The 24,184-nt window shown below is 37.8% G+C and overlaps 3 protein-coding genes across 3 annotated transcripts; 1 reads left to right on the forward strand and 2 right to left on the reverse strand.

Annotated features, from left to right (window-relative positions):
* On the reverse strand, positions 1,184-8,804 carry LOC18789802 (topless-related protein 2). Its single transcript, XM_007226973.2, has 25 exons — positions 8,454-8,804; positions 8,173-8,352; positions 7,947-8,060; positions 7,610-7,768; positions 7,275-7,452; positions 7,008-7,143; positions 6,472-6,587; positions 6,210-6,345; positions 5,975-6,084; positions 5,694-5,763; positions 5,544-5,617; positions 5,366-5,461; positions 5,182-5,274; positions 4,564-4,691; positions 4,226-4,460; positions 3,955-4,113; positions 3,768-3,863; positions 3,428-3,580; positions 3,232-3,342; positions 2,959-3,135; positions 2,705-2,833; positions 2,512-2,607; positions 2,145-2,327; positions 1,893-2,068; positions 1,184-1,601 (listed from the first exon to the last, which is right to left on the reverse strand). The coding sequence occupies exons 1-25, from the start codon at positions 8,531-8,533 to the stop codon at positions 1,409-1,411; spliced, it is 3,378 nt and encodes a 1,125-aa protein (XP_007227035.1). The 5' UTR covers positions 8,534-8,804; the 3' UTR covers positions 1,184-1,408.
* LOC18793377 (pumilio homolog 24) lies at positions 16,324-20,853 on the forward strand. The gene is made up of 17 exons (XM_020555457.1): positions 16,324-16,678; positions 16,816-16,869; positions 17,245-17,306; positions 17,411-17,492; positions 17,585-17,708; positions 17,832-17,915; positions 18,046-18,160; positions 18,328-18,478; positions 18,602-18,715; positions 18,823-18,894; positions 19,053-19,103; positions 19,229-19,279; positions 19,398-19,505; positions 19,599-19,790; positions 19,917-19,991; positions 20,102-20,361; positions 20,467-20,853. The coding sequence occupies exons 1-17, from the start codon at positions 16,442-16,444 to the stop codon at positions 20,603-20,605; spliced, it is 1,971 nt and encodes a 656-aa protein (XP_020411046.1). The 5' UTR covers positions 16,324-16,441; the 3' UTR covers positions 20,606-20,853.
* LOC18791531 lies at positions 21,052-23,223 on the reverse strand. Its single transcript, XM_007221663.2, has 4 exons — positions 22,592-23,223; positions 22,414-22,465; positions 22,258-22,325; positions 21,052-21,667 (listed from the first exon to the last, which is right to left on the reverse strand). The coding sequence occupies exons 1-4, from the start codon at positions 22,736-22,738 to the stop codon at positions 21,119-21,121; spliced, it is 816 nt and encodes a 271-aa protein (XP_007221725.1). The 5' UTR covers positions 22,739-23,223; the 3' UTR covers positions 21,052-21,118.

The following is a 24,184-nucleotide window of genomic DNA, read 5'->3' on the forward strand; positions in this document are numbered from 1 at the left end:
TCTTGCAATTATTCTCATGACAGAGACAAACATTCCAACATACACCACGACCCTGCACAGTGGCTTCTACTTATAAACCACATGCAAAGCCAATTGAACCAACAGTGCACAAATTTAACCCTAGGCCTGAAATTTTAGATTTTGTCAATGTGAGTGCGTCATATATATATCATGAAATCATTTTCTTTGGTCAAGACCACATGGCATGATAGGAACACAACGTTGGCAAGTGGTCGACCTAACCCCTCAACATTGGCTGTCTTTTGTTTTCTTCTCCAATCACAACGTAAACAGTTCGAAAGCTAGCAGTTTTTTCAGATGGAATTGACATGAAAAGAGATAAGAAAGCCACGTACAGTTTTGGTCCTGTAATTGCATAATTTGATTTTTGGCATCTTATAGATTATAGCAACTAGATCTACTACGATTTGTCAGTTATAGAAAAGTTTATAAGGGACAGTGACCTGCTAGTTCTTTTCAGAGGGAGACTTGTTCCTCAAAGGAGAAGTAATAAAATTCGATTATGTTCCTGTAAATTCTTTCCGAAACTATGATGATTCTGGAATTATGATGATTCGGGACGTTAGATAACCACTGGTTTCAAAATCTTAAGCGTACTTACAAGGGGAGGGAGACGAACGTATAGGTGTAGCCCCACTCTCACCTTACAAACCAACAAAGAAGTGGACAACGAAAATCGACCCTTGCATTCAAACACAGGTCTTATCATACATATATATATATATATATATATAACTATTCAGAGGCTCCAAACATGGATACATACCAAGTAACTTTCACCGGACAGCTTGACCCTTTCATGCGTTCACACAAGAACAAATACATATGCATTGCTTCTGGACATCACATGGACACATCTCCTCATGTGGAACCACATTCATTGTCCGCTTACTGTTCTATTTACCTGATTGTGACATCTTACGACAAGAACATGTACACGAGAGAAAAAAGGATCATGCAATGTGATTCCAGCACTGCTCAACTAAGAAAACATCAAGATTTTCTACCCCAAGGAAAATGAAATGAGTCTTCCGGCACAGGGCATTTACAACCATTTAGACAATGGCAGATTTATGCAAGTTTTTCTGCCACCCTTTAGCTTCTGAACTAGCAAAAGCAAAGGAAAGATTCCAGTTTTTTTCGGTATTGGGCATTCAGAAGGGCACAGAAACAATGCAAACCGCAAAATTGCAGCCCGAAATAATTTAACACATCTATCATTTAAACATATGACTATACATAAATTTTTGCTATAACCATTAGATCTCTACATGCCCACACATTTGGTGAGGCACAAATGGACCACCAACCTACCAGTCTGCTATAGTACATGAATACAATACAAATCAACTCTAGGAAACGGACATAGAATTGCTAGTTGGAGCTACTAAGGAGGATTGTTAGTCGAAGATGTTGCTGTCCAGCCGTTCTGTGTTCCATTATCAACAGGCACCAAAACTCCCCACTTCCCCTCAGCTTCAGAGGGCTCTATAACTTTAACAGATCCATCTGTCAGTCCAACAGCAAATTGATATGGCTCGTGCAGATGTGCTGTAAGAGCTAGCGGGTACACGGTTTGGCTGTGGGCACAGTAGGACAAAACTAGTTTAGATATCAATAACTATACAACCGGGTTCTATCAACAACAATAGGCAACTTCTTTTTAATTTTTCATACTAATTCTTTTTTCCTACTAACAACAGGGACACTCCATTTCAAGAAAGGTTTTTTTGTCCTCTTTTCCGCATTTTGAAGTGGAAATCTAGGTAAATCCACTGAATATAGTGCTTACTAGCACCAGACAAATATTAGACTGCAGCAGAGTGAGAAAGCCACCTCATAAACCATAATTAAATAAATGCTCTAAATACCTGTTTGATGATGCTTGTGATAAGTACACCGACATGGCAATACGGCATCTTAGTTTCAGACTATCAGCATCAAACACTCCAATATTACCATCAGTGAAAGCTGCATAAACTAGTTGACTACTGGCGGAATATGCTGCACAAGATATGGGTGCAGGCAGTACATCTTGTGGCATCCACTGCAATATTTAAACAAATGAGAGATTTGTTGCACACAAACAAAAGCAACTCATCCAAGAAATTCTATTTCTATACCTGCCGAATGCATTCTGCTTTGGCAGCATCATATAATGCTAGTTGAGTCTCATGGTATACCAATAACCGGACTTGATCAGAATAGAACTGTACTTGCGTGTCGCCAAGAGGAGCCTTTCCAGCGGGCAGTTGAAGTGGAACCGATTTCCTCTTATCCCATGCATCCATGTTCCAAAAGCATAGCTGCAAAAGCATTTTCTTTTTACATTTAACAACTTTTACACATCAACTTAAGCAAGCAAAGTAACAAATTAACAAATAAAAAGGGCATAGAAAAAGCCAGAAAAAAAATAAAATTAACAGAGTTGTTCCCAACTTCCCGTTATAAAAAAGGAAGAACAAGAAGAAAACAATGGACGTCACATACTTGAGCATCGGCACCTGATGAAACCATGATTTTAAGGTTGACAGAAAATGCTAAACCAGTAATGTGTTTCTGGTGACCTTTCAGTTTTGTTTTGACCTAACAGAAGAGCAACACGAGTCATATTGGAAATCAACAAGAGCACCTCAATCACATGACAAATGACAACAGATACAAAGATGCTTAAATTAATCACCTCATCAACTCTAACATTGTAAATGTGGATAGTTGAATCTTCCATTCCTATTGCTATGATGTTATTATCCAGAGGATGAAATGACAAGAAGGTTGAGACTGGTGGAGGTGGCATGAAAGTTGTCATTACCTGCAAACCAAGAAATTTTTATCCAAAACACGTTTTCCAATCCAATAAATGCACAATCATGCAAGCTGTAGCAGTTGATATAAACTGCCATAGGATAGATGCGCATTACATCAGTATTAAATTACCTTAAAAGTCATCATATTGAACAGAGACACTTTCCCCCCACAGGCAGACATCACATAGGAATCATTCTTTGAGAGTGCAATGCATGGAACTGCTTCTTCAAAATTTTCTGGGACATCATTGGTCATTAAAAGACCACTATTGGGTTGCCAATGTTGGGGAACAACACTTGCAGTGGCCTTTTAACCCGCAAAAGGTCAGAGATCCTTTCAGGAAAGTTGTGCAAATACTCAACAAAAAAAGAAATATGCATTCATGTGTATGTTAACCATCACCTTCCCACTTGGATTTTGTTCATTGCGGCTCCACTTCCACAGCTTCTGCACCCCATTTGAACCAAGAGCCAGAATGCCGGAACCAGAATTTGTGTAAAGAAGTCGAGCAACCTTAAACACAAATAAGACCATCTTAATATCATTATCTATGAAATCAAAATCAACAAAATAGGGAAAATATTAAATAAAAACCCACCTTGTTAGCAGGATCTTTACTCTCTGGCATGGTAACCACTCGACACTTTACAGGATCAACAATCTCTGCCAGTTCCCAACGTTTATTTTTTTCAGATACATCATCTAAACTTCTTCGCTTTTCCATGCTTCTTGCCATAGAATCATTTCCATTCTACAACAAATATTTGGCAAAATTAGATGCTAGAAAGGAAAAAATGAAAAATCACAATGCAACTACCAAAGTTCATGACTAAATAGCTATGATTGTAATTTAATATTTCAAGCTCATGCCAGCCAATCCATAGTAATTAAGTTATTACTACCAAATATGAATAAATTACATAATTTATATGCCATACAAGAATATGAGTAGGTCGAGCAGGAGAGCTTGTATCCATACGCTCCACTTTATTAATGGTCGGGTTGATGTTTGGAACCATGGAAGAACCAGATACCTGATCCATATAGAAAGAGCAAATCAGTTTCTCAAGAGACACATAGACAAATGATGGAAGGAGTGGTGTAGCATGGAAACGGAAAAACAACCTTCATCTCAATAGGAGCTCTGGATGCTTCATAAGAGCGAGTTTCAATTGCCCTTAGGGATCTGAGACCCTCAGCATTGGCAAGAATCTTGACTCCATTGTCAGCCGTGGTAACGGCTAGCAGATTTCCTTCCTTATTGAATCTCAAGCGGGGAAGAGTCTGAAGTAATCCCAATGCTTACATCAATGAATGGAATCTCAAAGCAAGGTAATCTGCTAATCAAACTCATAATATTTGGAAATAAAAGTAAATAAATAATGACGACTTTTACCAGAAGCCCACCCTCAGCATCTGTACTAGTAAGAATATTTGTATTATCCATATCCCAAAACTTTATCTGGTTATCTTCACCGACAGCCAAAAAGTGATTTCTTGTGGTATCAAATTGAACTATGCCAGAAGATTTCTTTCTGAACCCACTATATGTCCTCTTTATTGCCCCTTCACTTTCATTCCATTCAACCAGGAAGGACTCACCATCTTTACTAGTCCCACAAGAGAATAATCTGAGATTTTGGATCAGTCATAATTCATACATCATCACATGGACATAGAGATATGTGATCAAGCTAACTTATAGCATATACCATACAGATCTTTTTTTTATACCTATTTCCATCATCACTGTATAGCATTGTTGTGCACCACTGCCCAGGAGCATCATAATCAACCCTGGAGCCCACATTGTCATAGAGCCAAGCTTTTATTTTCCCATCAACAGCAGTTGAAAATATAAACTGCAACGATAAAAAGGAAAATCATGACATAAGTAGGACGCATCTTCAGCAAGAACCTTTGCCTCACTCATTTAGGTTAGTTATTAAAAAATAATTGTCATCACTAGTTATCTCATCATTGTAAATTGTGTATAAATCCAACCTGCATAACAACATATGAAACAAATGAAACGCACAAGTAATAAGGACTACTAGATGAACAACTAATACGCCTGAGCATGTATGCATTCAAGCTAATTAAACCAATATGGCACTAAAAAGAGTAAGTCTCCCACTTCGAGCTAATTAGTTTTTAAACATGCGCAAATGGACTCTAATGGCATCATACAGGCTATGTAACAAATAAATAAAATTAGAGTACCCCAACTGAACCATAGTCATTTGAGAACTAGTACCATTAAGTGGCCATAATACATGCAGACCTGACTATCGTTACTTTTCTTAATTTTGCAGTTTGGATTCCAGACTTCAGAAAATGGGCATGTCTAACCTGAATATTCTCCTTCTGGTGGGGGCAAATCGAGTAAACAGGCGCTTCATGACCTTCAAAGTTGAAAAGCCTTCTTCCAGACAAATCCCAAACCTATTAATTTTATAAAAAATAAAATAAAAAAGAAGCAATTAATATTTATCAAGTTAAACAACAAAAACAAACTACAGACTTCTGCCCCCACCTTTATCAGCTTATCATCTCCGCAAGTTATAACACATAATTGCTTGTTTGGATGAGAGAATGCTAAGTCATTCACATTACCAATGTGGGCATCAATCTATAAGAAACCAAATCCAAACATCAGTCAAAAGTGGCAAGTAATGTCTTCTTGAATTAGCAGAAAGTGAACCAAAACATGCCTCCAAATGTTGGCGTAGATCAGTAGGTCCTTGATACGCATACAAATGAACCAAATATTTTGAAAATGCAACACCTGAAACAACAAAAATACAGCGAATTACAATCAACTATGCATTCAAATGGTGTTGGAGATGTGTTGCTGCACATACCCATAAAGTTTCCATCTGGACTCCATGCTACACGGCTTACAGACATTGATGAATCTTTGACAAAAGCAGCCTATAAAAGACCCAATGTTAACTTACAGGATTTGATCAGTGATAATGAGTAGTACAGGCCTCTTCTACTAAATTTTAACTGAATATCATGACGACTGACACTTTAAAAACTGACTGAACCTACTAAGCACACATAAATATGATGTTTTCAATAACGATATAAGGATACTGAGAGGGAGCATAAGGTACTGACTGAGTAATGAGATACACACCTGAAATGGCACAGAACAAGTAGACATCTCCCATACTTTGAATGGCTTTGACACCAGCCTCTCTCGCAGCCCAGCTTCCCATATTGTAATTTCTCCATTACTACAGCCAACTATTTACAAACATAATTTTAAGTCGGATATGAGATTGAAGCTGTGTGGAAACTAAACTTTAAAGACAGCACTTCAATCTATGTCCACTGAGGCACAGTTATGTTAGGTGTTACAGACAACCTACCGGCAAGTAATGTGTGATGAGAAGGGTGGAAATCCATGCTTATCACATTGAACCCCTGACGAAGGGTCCATGCTACATTTCTTGGTAGGTCATCTGGTGACCAGGAAGCATGTTGAGGATGGGGAGGATAACTGACCTGAACATATGAAGTATGAAGTTCTGTAATAACTAGCAACCATGAAACCATCTAGATACAGAACTAGAAAATGCGAGAAAAAAGTATCAAGAAAAGATGCAGAGAATATAAACCATTTAACAATACCTCGTCAACAGATTGTGCAGACCGGAGACGTTTCATTAGTTGCTCATGATCAGAGCTCTGATAATCAATCATTCCAAGAGCATTTGATGGTGGTCTTGGATGCTTTAAACCAGAAACTGTTCAAGACAAAATAATTTTGAATTACCAAGATAGCTCAAATAAATAATAACTATATTCTGTTATCTGATAATCATCCAAGCAAACAAAACAATGATCAGCAATCTCAACGATAAACACTTCCTGTTGGACATTGGACAAATGGATATTTTTCTTCTTATAAGTATGATAATGTTCAATAAACAGACTGAACAGCCAAGCATAGAAGAACTCTTTAAGAGTTTCTTGGACCTCTTCAAAACAGGGAGAAAGGCCATCCACCTGAACCTCCCCACCACCACCTTACTCCGTACTAGCACATACAAGTAGAAAATGGAAATTGAAATAAACATGGCTTAAGAAAGAATAAAAACATGTTTTAAGTTTATTACATTGTAGTATAAGCTTCAATACCAGCTCCAGAAGAATGAAAACCTCACCTTGACTGGGTTGAACAGGGAAGGGTGAAGCAGCAACAACAGGTGATTGCACAGACAAAGAAGGATTAGCATTTGACATCCATCCAGCTAAAGCATTCGCATTAGCAGCAGCAGCTGCAGCTGCAGGCGGAAAAGGCTGTACATAGCAGTAATAAACAAAAAATTAATTAAAAAAAATCACAAGGTCAGCATTAATTGAAAAACATTTCAACATTCGGGAAAAAAAAATTAACATTGATACAATTATGAAGAAATATATGGTCATACTCCACCATGTGCTCCTAGAGGAGCATAAGTTGAAGGCTTTGCAAGAGCTGCAACCGGAAGAGTAACTGGTGTGGATGCACGAGCCCCATTTGGAGGAGAACACGAATGGTCCATGAATAAGGTCTTAATGTCAGGATTTGGCCTTGGGTTCTTGCACAGCTGGTGCTGCCAATTTAAACTGCACAAACAATAAATTAATGCTTCTGAACTTTTACGAATTATAATGATGTTTTACTGCAAAAATAACATTATTGATCTACCTTCATAGGAAATACCAAAATGTAAACTTACAAACAAAAAACAAAGGCATTACAAACACAAAAAAGACAAAATACCTTTGATTAATTAGAGTTCGCAAGCGTGAAGCCTTCAGGGTGGGTAGAACAAGCTTCTCTCGAAACAAAGGATTTGCTTCAATCAACTTTTTAAGTTCTACTAGCATTATGCTTCTAGCTGATTTAGTATCACCATATTTTGATAATTGTTCATTTTCTCTGCATCATATCAAAAATAATATAAACATAAAAAAGAACCCCAAATATTTATATCCCTCAAATTGCACGCATGTGTATCCAAAAATCAAATGTAAATAAATAAGAACTATAAACCCATTTAAATGGTTAAGCAACCCAACTTACACGTAAACTTAAAATGGACTAAAACAGTGATCACCTGAAGTTATCGAGAGTCAAAAGATGAGTGATTTCTTTGTACAATTCTTCGTTAAACGTCGAAAATACTTTCAAATCCTTCACCAGTATCTCGACGGCCTTAGCTCTGTCATTCCTGAGCACATTTCCAAATTGCAGTAAGGAATAACCCCATCAGCAAACACAACAAATAAATACAATAAAAGACGAAAAATCTGAGAGACTGAGAGAGAAATTAAAATCAAAACCTGTCGAGGGCTTCGAGATACTTCTGCTTTCTGACCTCGAAGTAAATCTTCATAGAGTAACGATTCTCATCGACTTTGGTGAAGCCAGAGAGATACTTCTCGACCTCGTCCCACTCTCCCGCCAAAGCTTTTTCTTCAAAGTACTTCATGTTGAAGAAGTAGCCCGACTCTTGCTCCAGCCTAAGTTTCGCCGCCGCCATATCCATAGCCAATTCAAAATTCAAACTTCAGCCCCAAAAAAAGAATACCCATCAAAAACAAAAATGCAATCACTCACTCACCTGTGCACGGTCTCCTTGAATTTCTCTTCCTCGAGAAATTGAAGGATCAGGAACACCAGTTCTCTGCTCAAAGACGACATCTTCGTCCCCTGAATTTCAAGATTTCAAAAGGTCGAATCTTTCAGTTCGCGGGGGAGGATTAATGGCTCGCAACGACGGCGTTTTGGGAGGAGGCGAAGTTTCAACCGGGCGTAGAACTCGTAAAAGGTTCTAGGGTTTCTGATTTCATAATTTGCAGTTCAACGACAACAGTGCAGAAGCACAACGAGAGAAAAAAGATAAAAGATAAAGAAGAGAGAGAGAGAGCGAGAGAGAGAGATAGAGTGAGATAGGGGAGTTGTTCGCACTTTCTTCGATGCGTTTTGTAGGGTCTTTATTTGGCACCCACCTATCAGCCATCACGTATAGCTTATCACTGATAGTGAGATGTTGATAGCAAATCGATGATAAGTAGAAGTACTTCTCTACGTAGTGGAAACTGAGAGAACTGAAGCAGCTCAGTGGCTCATCATTTCGTAAAAGGACGAGATTACATTTGGATAAGGGCATGATCCAGTGCGACGCTCCAGTGTAAACACGAGTTCTAGTTCGTTGACGTTTATGCGTGGCGAGAACCTATTGGGTCATGAGACGTGGTAGAGGTCAGGTGGGAGTAGTGGATTGGAGTTGTGTAAAGGCGTAGTGGTTCCGGAATCGAAGAGGAAAATCAAATAGATTGAATATACGTGGTAATGTCCACCACATCCCGTTGCCTTGTCGGGTGTCTACGTGTCAAGTTCTCTACTTGGATCTCCTGCCAGCAACTCATGATGTTACTTTTGACATGGATTGTCTTAGATTTCTTTTTTCTTTTTTATTTATTTATTTTTTTTTGCAGAGTAGTGATTTCCTCAATTCTCCTTCTCTTGGAAGTAGTCAGTTGTATTTCCTCATACATAAATATTTTTATTTTTTCTACATGAGTGTCAATTTGTAATTTGCATAAGTAATGGCTCATTGCAAAAAACAAAGAGCATATCAGTATCATAAAATATGTTATTGACACTTCAAAATATAGCAGTCTTGCAATTTTTCTTTATTTCTTAACTTTTTTTATTTTATTTTTAATTTTCATAAGAAAAGTATTATTGGTGTTCACATGTGGTTTTGGATGATCAACACGAGATTTTAGTAAGTTCAAGGTCACGGCTTTTATTGGGTTGATCGGTAGTGAATTTTTTTTTTTTTTTTAATGCTCATTAGCATGGGTGGTCCTATGCCTAAGGCAAGGTAGGCCAGCCTACCCCAAATTTTTCAAAAAGAAAAAAAATACTCATAAAATACATGTATGCATCTTTAAAAAAATATTGATATCGGAAATATCAGTAGTCCAAAAATATGGAAATTTCGATGGAAATATCGGGATATTATCGATATCGATAAAAATTGAATAAAAACCACGGAAATTGTAAGAAAAACTTGGAAATTTTTATTGAAACTTTGGAGAATGTTTATTTAGTCAATTAGTCAATTATCTATTAGTTTATCACAAAAAATTAGAAGGAAATGCATTGCATGATGGATTTAACTAATTTAAGTTGATTATACAGCAAGCGGGCAAACACTGTGAGTGTAAAAAATATGTAATAATTAACGAAAAAAGATTAAACACACCATAATCATTTATATATAATGATTTAATACAATATTTTACACTTTATATGAAAGGACCCGCCCCGAATTTTTCAGAACCCGAGGTGAACCCTTTGGAATTCCCGACATCCTCCCGATGCCAGGCCCAAACACAAAAAAACTGAGACTTCCTGCCGAAAATTCGGCAGAGTCTCCCCTATAAATTGGACATTTCCCAAAATTTATACCTGCATGAAAACGCATTTAATATTCCCAACTGGCAGCATGCACAATATAATTTCATGCAATTCACACAAATGGCCTTCGGCCTTCCAATAATTCTTAACCGATTACCAAACAATTCAAATACCAAATATGACTAATATTTAGTCTGCGGCTGCACCTAATAACCTTAGGCAGCCTACGTACCCTCCTTGAGGGATCAAGCCACACGTAGTTCTTCCCTAAAAACCCAATTCCACACTTGGGCGATGCCTTATTTCATTTCTCTGTATTTCACATATTCTCCCCATACGCCGGTACAACCAACGCCACGTATGGGGTCTGTCAACACTCCAGATAACCTACGCCACGTGCAACCATGCCATACTATCATAATATCTCCCCATACGCCGGTACAACCAACGCCACGTATGGGGCCTGTCCCAACGCCGGATAACCTACGCCACGCGGGACCTCAGCATCATATCACAAATCTCCCCATACGCCAGTACAACCAACGCCACGTATGGGGTCTGTCGACACGCCGGATAACCTACGCCACGTGCGACCTCAACACAATATCCCAATAGCTCCCCATACGCCGGTACAACCAACGCTACGCCGGTACAACCAACGCCACGTATGGGGCATGTCTCAACGCCGGATAACCTACGCCACGTGAGACCTGAACATAATATCACAAATCTCCCCATACGCCGGTACAACCAATGCCACGTATGGGGCCTGTCCGCAAGCCGGATAACCTACGCCACGTGGGACCTCACTTTCACTTGGTGGTACTTGTAGTAAATCCAACATCCGGGGCTCCGATTCACGATTCGTGAATTCCTACACGATCCTAGAAATACCTAGATTAACATATATTAAATTTGGGACCATCCAACGGTCCCAACCTATCGAACCCGGATAACGCACACTATGCGATTATCCGTTCGATGGTCAAACGACGTCCGAATTGAGATCCGCAAAATCCTACGCACTCGTGACAACCTAAGAATCTCATCGGAACACATCGCTACTTTTTCTACAGTGCCCACACGCCGCCGCACGCGCCAGCAGCGTGTGGGTGCCCAAAGCGATAACGCTTCGCCGGAAAATCTCAAAACTACGGCTCCAAACGCCTACCCTAGGTATAACACCCTATTTGGAGCCACTTTTGTTCTTGGACCTACCCCAAAAAGTGGCCGAAAATGGCCGATCACGGCGGCCGAAGTTCGGCCGATTTTCAATTCGAAAATCAGGTTGTCTACGCTAAGAATCGATCTAATCCTACTCAACCATCAGCTAGAGCAGCTTAAGAGGTTCAAAATCCATACCTGGGTCGACGGAATTGGTGGCCGGAGGAGGGAGATCGGCGGCTGTGAAGATCAGGTGACGTCGGCCGCTTCTTCTCCAAATTCCGGCGAAATTGCGGCGGCTGGAGGCGGGGGCTGGCTGGGGTAGGAAGAGGACGACGGCCCGGTCATTTTGGTACCGGTCCCGTCGTCATTAGTGGCCGGAGGAGAGCACGACCGGCCAAAACATGGCCAGCTGTCGCGCACGAGAGAGAGGAGAGAGAGAGACCCGCGGGGGAGAGAGATAGAGAGAGAGAGAGAGAGAGAGAAAATCAGATTTTTATAAAAAAAAAATCCCATTTCGAAATATTTACGATTGTGCCACTGGGCTTCTTTCGACCATATCTCTCTCGTTACAACTCCGATTCGAGCCCACTACGTGTCTATGAACTCGTCTCAGTACGACCTATTCAAAAATACAAGTCACGGTCCCAAACTCTCTCCGGTTAAAAATATGACTAAAATACCCTTAAATAATTAAATAATTAAATAAGGGTTAAATTCGGGGTCGGGGTGTTACATTATACATTGCATGGTAAGATACATGAGTGACTTAGTACCACATAGAGTTCCTATGAGATTCAAATTTTTCACTATCTTCATTATCTCTATGTGTAGAGTAAGTGTGTTGTGAAGAGTAGTCATCAAATGATAAATCCCCAAAATAGTTTTGCATGTAATTGTTAACATGTCACCCATATAAATATAAATATTTTAGCATATTATCACAAAAACATAAGTGATATGGTGTTTAAGGTGTTGGAGGAGTAAAATGGGAGGGGTTCATATCCCCTTTGTGCTTTTTTCTCCCATTTTAGCAATATTACACCGATATTTTGACAAAATATTGCTGAAATGTGAGCAAAATTATCGACATAAATATTTTTCGATATTATCGTCGATATTATCGATATTTATAGGATATGTTCTGAAATATCCGTGATTCAAAAAAATTGAAATATCCTCGATATTATCGATATTTCAGACTATGGTTAGAAGTTATACGTTCTGATCTATTCTAGGGTCGTCCAAAAAAAAATTATTCTATGGTTTAATTAAGAATGAATTATAATTTGTGGACTTTGTTGAAATTATTTAGGTATTTGATTTTAGGAATTTTGTTGAGATGTTTAATTTGATATTGGTATTGTTGAGATGTTTGATTTGTTGTTGGTATGTTAATGTTTGATTAAAGGCATTGATGCTATTATAAGAATTTATTTGATTTTTTGTTTGGATGTTTGATTAAATAGGTTATCTTTTTTTATGTTGGATCACAATTCGAACCTCAAGAAAACAAAGAATTTGTTGTCTTTTTTTGCGAAGCTTTTATTTATGTATATAGATGCATTTGAGGGTAAGGCTCATTACGTCCCTCCTACTAGGTGTATCTTTTTATATTTATTAATGAAATTCACTAATAACGTCAAATTTTTAATATAAATTTCACCTAGTCAGATTTCAAATCATGAATGTCATTACTCCTGAAAGTGATCTATACAATATGGATGGACTAGTCATCCAAGAGGTACTAGAGTGGTACAAGACTAGTCATCTCTAATACAACGAAAAGAAGGAAAAAGATGTGCAAGGTTGGGCCTTTGTAAAAAAACTTTGGCATAAAAAACCTCCAAAAAGGAGGAAAATCCGTCAAAGGAAAAAGAGCGCTTCCCACTTGATATCAAAAACATAAATCAACCAATAGGCTTTAAATCCGCTCAAGCAAAGAACTCAACCAAGGAGGCTCATCCTCAATCCATGTTGAAAAACTAGCGTTCCTAATAGCATATTAGGCTAGCTCATGAGCAACCACATTACCATCCCATCGCTACCATTCAAACGAGAAAGATCTAAACCCCAACCGCATCTCCTTAATATCTTCCACCAAGTTCCCTTCTGCTTCAAAACACTCTTCGTCATAATTGATTCTATCTACTGCCCCTTGCACGTCTATTTCCAACAAAATATCTTGAAACCCAAGATCATGTGCAACCTAAAGACCTTTCTTTAAGGCAATTGGCTCCATAGCTTGGGCACTTAAACGTCCCACCACTTGACGAGACCAAGCATCCATATATTCATAATTTTCATTGCGAATCACTACTCCGACTTCCCGCACTAACCCACCAAGGTTAACTGCCTTACCCTATTAACATTTAAAAAAAAAAGAAAGTGCTAGTCTAATACATGCCCATACAGTTTCTATTTCCTAGACTGTAAGATCCCACATTAACCAACGGAGAGGGGGTGATGTGCCTTATATGTGTACACCCGCATCCATCTAACACGAGGCTTTTTGGGAGCTCACTGGCTTCGGAGTTGTAGGAACTCTGAAGTTAAGCGAGTTGGGGACTAGAGCAATCCCAGGATGGGTGACCCACTGGGAAGTTGCTCGTGAGCTCCCAGAAACAAAACCGTGCGGGCAGAGAGGGGGGCCCAAAGCGGACAATATCGTGCTACGGCGGAGCCGATCCCGGGATGTAACAATTTGGTATCAGAGCCACTCTGCCGTGTGGTGCGAGTGTGCCGACGTGGACGTCGGACCCTTAAGGGGGATGGATTGTAAGATCCCATATCAACCAACGGAGAGGGGGTGATGTGCTATGTGCACACCCGCATCCATCTAGCACGAGGCCTTTTGGGAGCTCACTGGCTTCGGAGTTGTAGGAACTCTGAAGTTAAGAGAGTTGGGGGCTAGAGCAATCCCAGGATGGGTGACCCACTGGGAAGTTGCTCGTGAGCTTCCAGAAACAAAACTGTGCGGGCAGAGAGGGGGGCCCAAAGCGGACAATATCGTGCTACGGCGGAGTCGATCCCGGGATGTGACATAGACATCAACCCATTAATTTTGAAATCTATGTATAAAACCCAAATTCAAACTAACATGCTGTAAGATATAAAAAAATGTCATAGTGCTTCTACATATTTACATTGTATGCCACCAAACTTCAGATAAGTCAACCTGATAATTTTCAAGCATGTCATTAAGTCCCTCATTTATAGCATATCAATTTCTCCTTCTTCTTTTTTTTGTTGGGGAATTCCCTCTAATCCTTACAATTTCAACCAATAAAAAAATCCTTAAATTTTAGACCAATAAAAAATGCCTCAAATTTCGTCCCAATAAAATATAATAGGTAAATTATTATCAATACAATATAATATTAATGTACCTACAAATTTACCTATATCGTATGTATCCAATACGAGTAGGTAAATTATTTTCACAATATACCTATTAATATGTTGGCTTTAATATACATACAATATATGTAACATCCCACATCGACCAACGAAGAGGGGGTGATGTGCCTTATATGTACATGCCCCCCTCCATCTAGCACGAAGCCTTTTTGGAGTTCACTGACTTTGGAGTCATGGGAACTCCGAAGTTAAGCGAGTTGGGGACTAGAGCAATTCCAGGATGGGTGACCTACTGGGAAGTTGCTCGTGAGCTCCTAGAAACAAAACCGTGAGGGCAGAGAGGGGGGCCCAAAGCGGACAATATCATGCTACGGCGGAGCCGATCCCGGAATGTGACAATATATATGTATTTATCCAATATAATATAATAAGTAAGGTAAATTATTTTCATAATATACATGTGTTGGCTTTGATATGCCTATAATATACCCATAATAGGTAAAGTAAAAGTTATATTATTGCATAACAGGAGATTATTTGGTAAATTATATCCAAAATGCATTTAGAAAAGTTGAGTATATTATTTGAATAATAAGTAGATTCATACTTGGTATTTTTCGTAAAAGAAGTAATAGGTATGTTAATTTTTCAACATAAAATTGTATGTACGCTATTATATTTATAAAACAATAATATAATAGTTAATTAATCATGTATACTTCATAAATAAATAAATGATTTTATTAAATAAACCAATTAGGTATGTTGAATTTGAATTTAGTGTTAAATTTAAGAAAAGTTACCACATTAATTCCTATATCCATTTGGAGATTTTTCCAAATTCAATGTGTGTCATTATAGTTAAAATTTAAATAAAATTATTTCTATATTTATTCCTACATTAATATACAAAATGCAATAGCGGTTTAGTTATGGGTATTTTAGGAATTAAAAAAATAAAAAAAATTCGATTTTACCCTTGATTAGGTAACTTGTCGAGTTGGATTCTAATAATCGGGTTTTATTTAAAAAAAAATAAGATTTTATTATAACAATATAAAGAGATGGGTTGTAGTTGAGGAAAAATAATTTTGAAAGGGTTAAGCTAAATTTATATGAGAGGGGATATAAAACCATATAAATGAGATATATAATACCTTCTTAGCTATTAAACTTATTACATTTTTCTTATCAATCATGTTGAGCGATTCGAACTTAGAATCTCTTTCAACTTTGAAAATAAATATGTTGAATGATTCAAGCTTTTTTATTCACCCCAAACTCTTTTTATTTAGTTTATTTTTATAAATGCAAACGATAGTTTAAATTACAAGGGTTACATTGGTCTATTATTTGAAATATTATTTGAATTTTTTTTTTGGGTATTCATTGATGAAGATAATTCTTTTTAATTAATATAGATAATATAATAGTTAATTTAATTTTCTACTGAATTCACAATTTATCGATATGGCTAACTGGATCTGGGCCGCGAGGACAGGTAACCCTTTACTTTTCAAGCTGACCCGTCTTGGCCCCTACCCGAAAATCATGTCCACCAAAACCCTGAAAAAACCCTTCGATACAAAACACAAGCACACAAAGACCACAGCGTGGTCTAACAGAGACGAAGAAGTTGAGCTCTAGTATACTCCAATGGCGGCGAAGAAGCAGGAGAAGAGCGGACCAAAGAAGAGGAAGCAAATCCCGGGAACTAAGTCCGAGACCTATAGCTCCACTTCCAAGAAGCCCAAGTTCCTCGACTCAAAGCCTTCCAATCCTCGAAGCAATGACTTCAAGAAACCCTCCAAACCTTTCAAACAACGAGAACCAGGGCTTGATAATGAGAAGCAAATCCCGCTGTCAAAGCGAGAGGGTCGCCTCCGTGCCAAGGTCGATATCTGATAAAATTTAATAAGAAAATTGGGCTTTTGTGCTTGATGCTGTATTTTACTGACAGCCAGTAAATGTTACTGCTTTTTTACTTTTTCTGATAAATCAACAATTTTGATTTGTGGGTTTTGTTGCAGGAGCTTGCAGAGTCTAGGAAGAAGAAGCGGAAGCGTCATTACAATTTAGAACAAGTAAGTGTTTGTTCACTCTATTTTTTTATTTTTTATTTCTAAATTTGTTTGGATAAGCATTTCAGTTTGCAAATTGTTAAGAGGAAAAAGAAAAAAAAAAAGAATAAATAAATAAAATATATATATATTCGTGCGTCAAAATAATCTGAATGTGAATTGGTAGATGAAACCTGGCCTTTTCTTATAACGTGCAAAAATGTGCACCAATCTTTGTATTCACAACAAACATCTTGTGTTCACAACTTGTATGACCTCGTTGGGTGTGCTATATGTGCAAAGGCAACCCCTTAACTTGAGCCATTTAAAATGCTCGAACCATGAGCTTTTTGTGGCAATGAGCAAAATTAATTAATTATTTATTTTAAACCTTTTTAGGAGCTTGCACATCTGTGGGAGAAGATGCGTCGTCGGAATATTTCTAAAGAAGAGCGATCCAAGTATGTAGTTTGAGAAGAGTTAAATTGCAATTCCACCTTGATCATGTCTCTTTTTGCCTAAAATGTTCATTTACTTATTTTTGTTATTTATGAACTTTGGCAAGGTTGGTGAGTGAAGCGGTAGAAAAAATGAAGGGGAAAATTCCTGAAATTGCATGCTCCCATGTTTCTTCTCGTGTTCTGCAGGTGATTATTTATCTTCATTCCTATAATGTTTTGAAGTTTTAAGTCTCTGTTTTCTTGCAGTAGCCTGAATTTATGTATTCCTTTTACCTTAGACTTGTGTCAAGTACTGTTCACAAGCGGAAAAGGATGCAGTATTTGAGGAGCTTCAGCCACATCTTCTTACTCTTGCATGCAACACTTATGCTGTTCATCTGGTGACAAAAATGTTAGACAATGGTATGGTTCAGATTGGAAGAAGAAATATAACAAATTGTAGTCTTCCTTACAATACTATTATAGTTTGAATTTCATTATTTTCTGATAAATTATTAAGTTATTACCTCTTCTTTGTTTTGGCAGCCTCCAAAAAACAGTTAGCAGGGTTTATCTCGTCTCTCCGTGGGCATGTTGCTTCCCTTCTACGTCACATGGTTGGATCTGTAGGTATGTTATAGCCTTCCTGTAGTACTTGGAGAGATATCTCACAAGCAATATCCAACCAACCGTTTTTGTTTCCTTTCTCACACTTTGAGCAGTTATAACATTGTTGCTACTTCTCTAAATTCTCTTATAGTCGTCGAGCATGCATACCAATTGGGAAATGCAACACAAAAGCAAGAACTTTTGGTGGAACTATATTCTACAGAGCTACAGTTGTTTAAGGACTTGGTCTCGAAGAAAGAGGGCAGGTAAAGGATAAGTTGTGTATAATAGTTTTACGTGAATGTAATGCTATCAAATTCTTATTGCACTTTGAATTTCACAAAGTGTTAGATATGTATGGCTTCCACAAGGACTGCAACCCATGAAAGTTATCTTGGTATTATTCTTTCTCCTGATATTGATCAAATTTCAGGTTACTGGATATAATTTCAAAGTTAGATCTGCAGAAATCTTCAGTCTTGCGGCACATGACTTCAGTGATTCAACCAATTTTAGAGAAAGGAATAATTGATCACTCTATAATACACAGGGTGTTGATAGAGTACTTTACAATAGCTGAGAAGGTATGGTTGAGAAATTACATGCAATTTATCATTTTATAAACAATCTCAATTCCTTGCCTACAATATAGGCCTTTGCTTGTCATTTTGTCTCCTTTTCTGAAAATCAAAATTTTTTTTTGGAAGTTCTCTGCCACAGATGTAATTAAACAGTTGTCAGGTCCGCTTCTTGTTCGGATGATCCACACAAGGGATGGATCTAGGGTTGGGATGCTCTGTGTCAAGCATGGCAGTGCAAAGGTAGATTCTTATCATATCCGTGTGTAAATTTTTATCATTAAAAAATATGCATAGGTTTTTTGGCTAATGGTGTACGTTTTCTTTTAATTGTTATGACTTGTCTCTAGGAAAGAAAGAAGATAATCAAAGGAATGAAAGCCCACGTACGTGATATAGCTCTTGACAAAGCTGGAAGTATGGTAAGCTTTGGGGAATTTTATTTTGTGTTTTCTATTGTCATTATTTCAGTGCTAATATTTGTGATATTATGCATTTGTTTCAGTTGTTTGTATACATGACACAAAGGTTATTTTGATATTATGCATACCTGATAATGAATTAATTCTATGCTTCCCAGGTGCTTGTTTGCCTTCTTTCAGTTGTTGATGATACAAAGCTTATTACAAAGGTTTGTTTTTCTGGTGATGTTTGTTGCAGATAGGATTTTAATTTTTCTTTATATATATTTTTTTGTGAGGTTGCAATATATGAATTTCTGGTGAACCTTTCTAAATCAAATACTCCTGATTACAGGTTGTCATTCACGAGCTTCAAGAAAATCTGAAGGATCTTGTTCTTGATAAGGTTGTCGTTCTGATCTGCTGCTTATCGAACATATTTCCGTATCTACAGTAGTCCTATTTCACCTTATTTTCACTTTTTTACATTCCTAAGAGATGCTTTACTGTTTGCAATTGTTCAGAATGGAAGGCGCCCATTACTGCACCTACTACATCCAAATAAATCACAATATTTCACTCCTGATGACCTGGCTTCTCTCAGTTTGTCTATCCCTTCTCTATCCAACAAGGTAGATTGTATATTCTCTTTCGTAGAAGATAGAAATGTATTTGGATAGTGATTCATATGCATGGGAACTTACCCCATTGCTCTCTATTCTCAGGTTGAGTCAGACACCCAATCTGAAACAAAATCTTCAGAAGATAACAGATCTGGTGAAGAGGCCAGTAGTGATTTGGAAGTGACAGTAGATGAAGCCAATACGAATGATGATGACATCCACTTAGTTGAGGGTGGAAAGAAGGATCCTTCTATAAGAAGGCAAGAGTTGTTAGTCAAGAGTGGGCTGGCTGAGGTTTGTTGCTTTAACACAAAATAGGTTCCAATTTAAACAGAGATTAATTATAGTGAAGTTGATTTTAAATTCTGCTCAACCATTTTTCACAATAAAACTTTGACTTTGGTGGGGTATGCCTTGCAGAGGCTAGTTGATGTATGCACTGAAAATGCAGGGGAATTGCTTAGATCAAATTTTGGAAAAGAAGTCATATATGAGGTACTTATTTTACTAATTTTGTCAATGCAGAGATTTTACCATGGGAAAAGTTTTAACGTTTGCCCAAATTTTTGACACCATTCGAATGTGGAACCTTTTAATACGTGCAGGTTGCAACTGGGGGTGATGGTGGCATTCTCCACCCAATTCTGGATGAAAAGTTGAATGCATTATATGAAGCTATAGCATCTCTTGTAGCAGAGCCTAAATCCGAAGAATCAACGGAGGAATCAAAAGAGGAACACATCTTGGAAAATTTCCATTCCAGTCGGACCATTAGAAAACTAATCTTGGACTGCCCCACCTTTGCTTCCACCTTATGGAACAAAGCACTGAAAGGAAAATGTGAATTGTGGGCCCACGGTCACAGGTCAGCCTCTTTGTCTTATTTCCAAGTATGATGCATGTGAATGAGCATAAAAGTGCATGTGATTCTTTCTTTCGTATTTAAGTCTCTTTTTTTCTGTGATTGCAGCGGCAAGGTAATTGTTGCATTCTTAGAATCTTCAGACCCTAAGGTACATAAACTAGCAAAGAAAGAGTTGCAACCGCTGATAGATGGTGGTATTCTCAAAATCCCCGAGACAAAAGTAGCCAGTGGAGCAAAAGAATGAGGAAATTGCTCTCAAAGAACAGAAATGGCGTGGTAATCGCTTGCTAAATAACAAAGGGACACCAACTCTCTGTCATAACCGTCATAACTCTTTCGACTAAATGCAGTTAAAAGTGAACTTACAATTTTGTACTAGTGTAGTCTTTTTCTTATTATATTGTCGTAATGTGGTTGGTACAGTCCCAAACTATTATAAAATTTGAATTTGATTAACAAGATTCTGTGCGTTCGACGCATTTGGGTGTGCTACTTTTGTTTATGCTTTTTGTGTTAAAGTTATCGTTTTATCTTTCTGCTATTGAAATCAAAATGAAATATAGACGATTAATTCTTACCAACTAATTCTCAGGAAGTCCATGACCTTGGAAAATATGCAAAAGATTTCCTACCAACTCAATTGAAATCAATAATCTGGCAACAGAGCAATGCAGGAAAAAAGAGTTGAGGGAGCCTAAAAGGAAATGACTTTTCACTGTTTTTCAATTAATGAATGAAACAATCATTTTCTCTAAAGTTATGAACGGACACAAGTAGATCTGCTCTTAAAAAATGCCCTATCTGATCTGACCTCGAACACCGGAGAATCATACGTAGCTCTACCGGGTTCATAATTCAGTACTTGATGCCCCGTTCGCAGGTGCCAAAAGTTCTGAGGTTTACTGTGAATTCGAGTCCGGAGATGAGGATAGCCTTGAACCTTGTGGTCAGATGGATTGAAGATGGGGGACTCTCTGCTGGACCTGCTCTGAAACACGTCATAAGCAGCAGGTGGGCTGAAGAGTGAGGATTCTCTTCTTGGTGCAGCAGCTGCATTGGCCCTCAAACAGTTTTCTATAACTCTTGCCTCCTCCCTAAACCTGTTTCTGATATCTTTCAGACCCTTGACAACTTTGCAAGACCTTGACGAGCTTGTGGGATTACAAGCCTTGTGTTCTGAAGCACTGGCATTGCTTGAAGTTTTGTGGGTGGTGTAGGGGATTGTACCACACTCAAAGCAGAACTTCCTCCATCTCTCTAAGTCAAAAGCTCTTCTTTTTGCATTATCAGAGAGACATGAATATGCCTGCAGTAAAAAATCATAAATTTGAGTGAACCCAGTATCCTAAATAGATTTTTTTTTTCTCACCGAAGTTAAGGAACGGGAAGGGGGTTTTTCTCACACACTGCCTGCCATGATGCCATGGGAATTCGACCACAAGACCATTGCTCTACAAGTCAGAGGTCTTTTGCCATTGGGCAATACCCAGTTGGCCAATATCCTAAATAGATTAATCATAATGTGAGTGTATTGCAATTCAATGCACTCACACCCTAAACATGAATATGCTTTTGGGTCCAATATGTTCTGTCAGCCTTTCACATGGGACTCACCCTTCACCAAAGTCCATGTAACCCAATTAAGGTGAGGCATATTTTTTTTACCACAAAACTTTATATCATTGTACTGGACTGGACAGACCTGCACCTGAAATTTTGTCTTCAATATGTTTTGGGAGGACATGGTTGTGGTAAACAACCAACCCTACCAAACTCCATGAAATTTCAATTTTCTTTCCCATTGACCACTGTCAACTTGTGGCCAAGAGAAAAAATAGAGCTCAATCAAAAACTACCAAAAGGGTGGAACTTGGATTGGTTGAATGCAATTCTAACCTCGGAGACAAGTTTGAAGGCAATCTCAGCCTTGGGATGCTTGTTCTTATCTGGATGAAGTTGCAAAGCTGCACAAAAGAATAAGCCTAATTAACCACAATCACCACCACCACCAATTAAGGAATATGAAATGTTAAATCTTTTAGCCAAACCTACCAAGTTCATGGTACCTCTTTCTTATAACATCCCTGCCAGCATTTTCTTGCACCTATTCATTCCCAGAAACGCATAAACATTAATCTTGAAATTAATTAACAAGAGAAAGAAAGAGAAAAATAATAAGAATCCCACAAATGTGTTACGTTTTTAATCAAGATGGTCCAAGAAAACGTACTCGAAGAAGACGATACCAATCGATGAAAGATGATGATTTAGCTGGGCTGTTGCTGCAGCCATGCCTATGAGAGCAGGCAATGGAGCGCGTGGAAATGGAGCAAATCTCTGTCACCAACTGGGATTTGAAATCAGAATCATGTGCCATTTTTTCTCACCGAGAAAACAGAGAAAAAATGGAAGGCGGAAATGGAAAAGAATGAGAAAATGTTTGAAACTTTGAATGAGTTTCAAAGATTCAAAGGCAATGTGTGGTTTTTCTTCTGCATGTGTGTTTTAGTGTAATTTTTTTGGTTTTAAGAGAGAGAGAGAGAGAGAGAGAGAGAGAGAGAGAGAGAGAGAGGGAGAGTGATGGCAAGGTGGAGCGGTTAAGAAAAAAGAGCAAAGTTTGCGGGTGTGATTTTTGAAAGTGGATCAGTTGGTGCCCCTTGGTGGGAAGAGGGAATGAGAAGAGGTCATCCGTTAATCTTGCCACGTGGTAGAATTTGAGTAGGCCTAGCCAGCCATTATAGTCCTTCAGTTTTAATTTTATTTTTTTCTTAGCTTAGTATTTGAGGTTCAAATTTTTGATCTATTCTACACTATGGAGAGAGAGAGACTCAAAGTTGGATGCAAAGTAGAGATCACATCCGCTCCAACGAATTTGACTAAGTTCATATACGCCTAAGGTTTAAATTTTAAATGAAAAAGGCAATGGGTAGGCTTGTGGGGTCACCCTATGGATTTTCAAGCGACTCATCTTTGTCAATATCTGATATATCAGTGTCTTGGTTTTTATTATTTTTTCGATTTGACTGGTATACCATCCTAAAAATTGAGTTGTATATTATAAATACAAATTCACTATATATAGAGCTTATCTTTTTTTTTTATCTTTTTTTTTTGTGGACGAAATATATAGAGCTTATCGTAAACTAGGAAAGTAATGATATGCTGTTAGTTAGTGAATTTAGGTTCCAATATTATTGTTCATGTATTTAACAAAATAAAATGGTATATTTGGTATAATCCCATCCATACTATATATAATTATCAGCAATATGGAATAATTGTTACAACAATCTCACCACCAAACGTTTCCCAAACAAGACTTTAAGATAGTGCAAAATGGTAGGTGAATATCCTGGCTATCATGAAATGAATTCTGTTGGTATCTTGGAAGAAAAAAAGTTAGCAATGAGGTCTCTATACTCTACGGTACAAATGTCTGTGTCAAATGAATTAACTAATTGCCATCCAACCAAAAGGGCTATAAATGGATGGTCCAAAAGATTGAATGTTGCAGATGGCAACAGTTACTGAAGAGACTTTTATGCAACGGGAATAAATTTGTTTGCTATTCTCGATCAATAGTGCAATGACATGCATAATAATTTTTCTACATGTCATTGCATTATTGACCAAAAATAGCAAAACAATATTATCACGCTTACAAGAAATTTTGTATGAACTGGCAAATAAAGTTAAAACTCAAGATGAAGAACGGCTCAGAGTGAATGAATTATTTCTCTTTATTAGGTAGGTAGCGAAACCTATTTCTCAATAGGAACCATGCAAATATTGATTGAATCTAATAAAAACTTACACGTGAAAA

This window comes from Prunus persica, chromosome G1 (genome assembly GCF_000346465.2).
Source record: "Prunus persica cultivar Lovell chromosome G1, Prunus_persica_NCBIv2, whole genome shotgun sequence".
NCBI classification, from domain to species: domain Eukaryota; kingdom Viridiplantae; phylum Streptophyta; class Magnoliopsida; order Rosales; family Rosaceae; genus Prunus; species Prunus persica.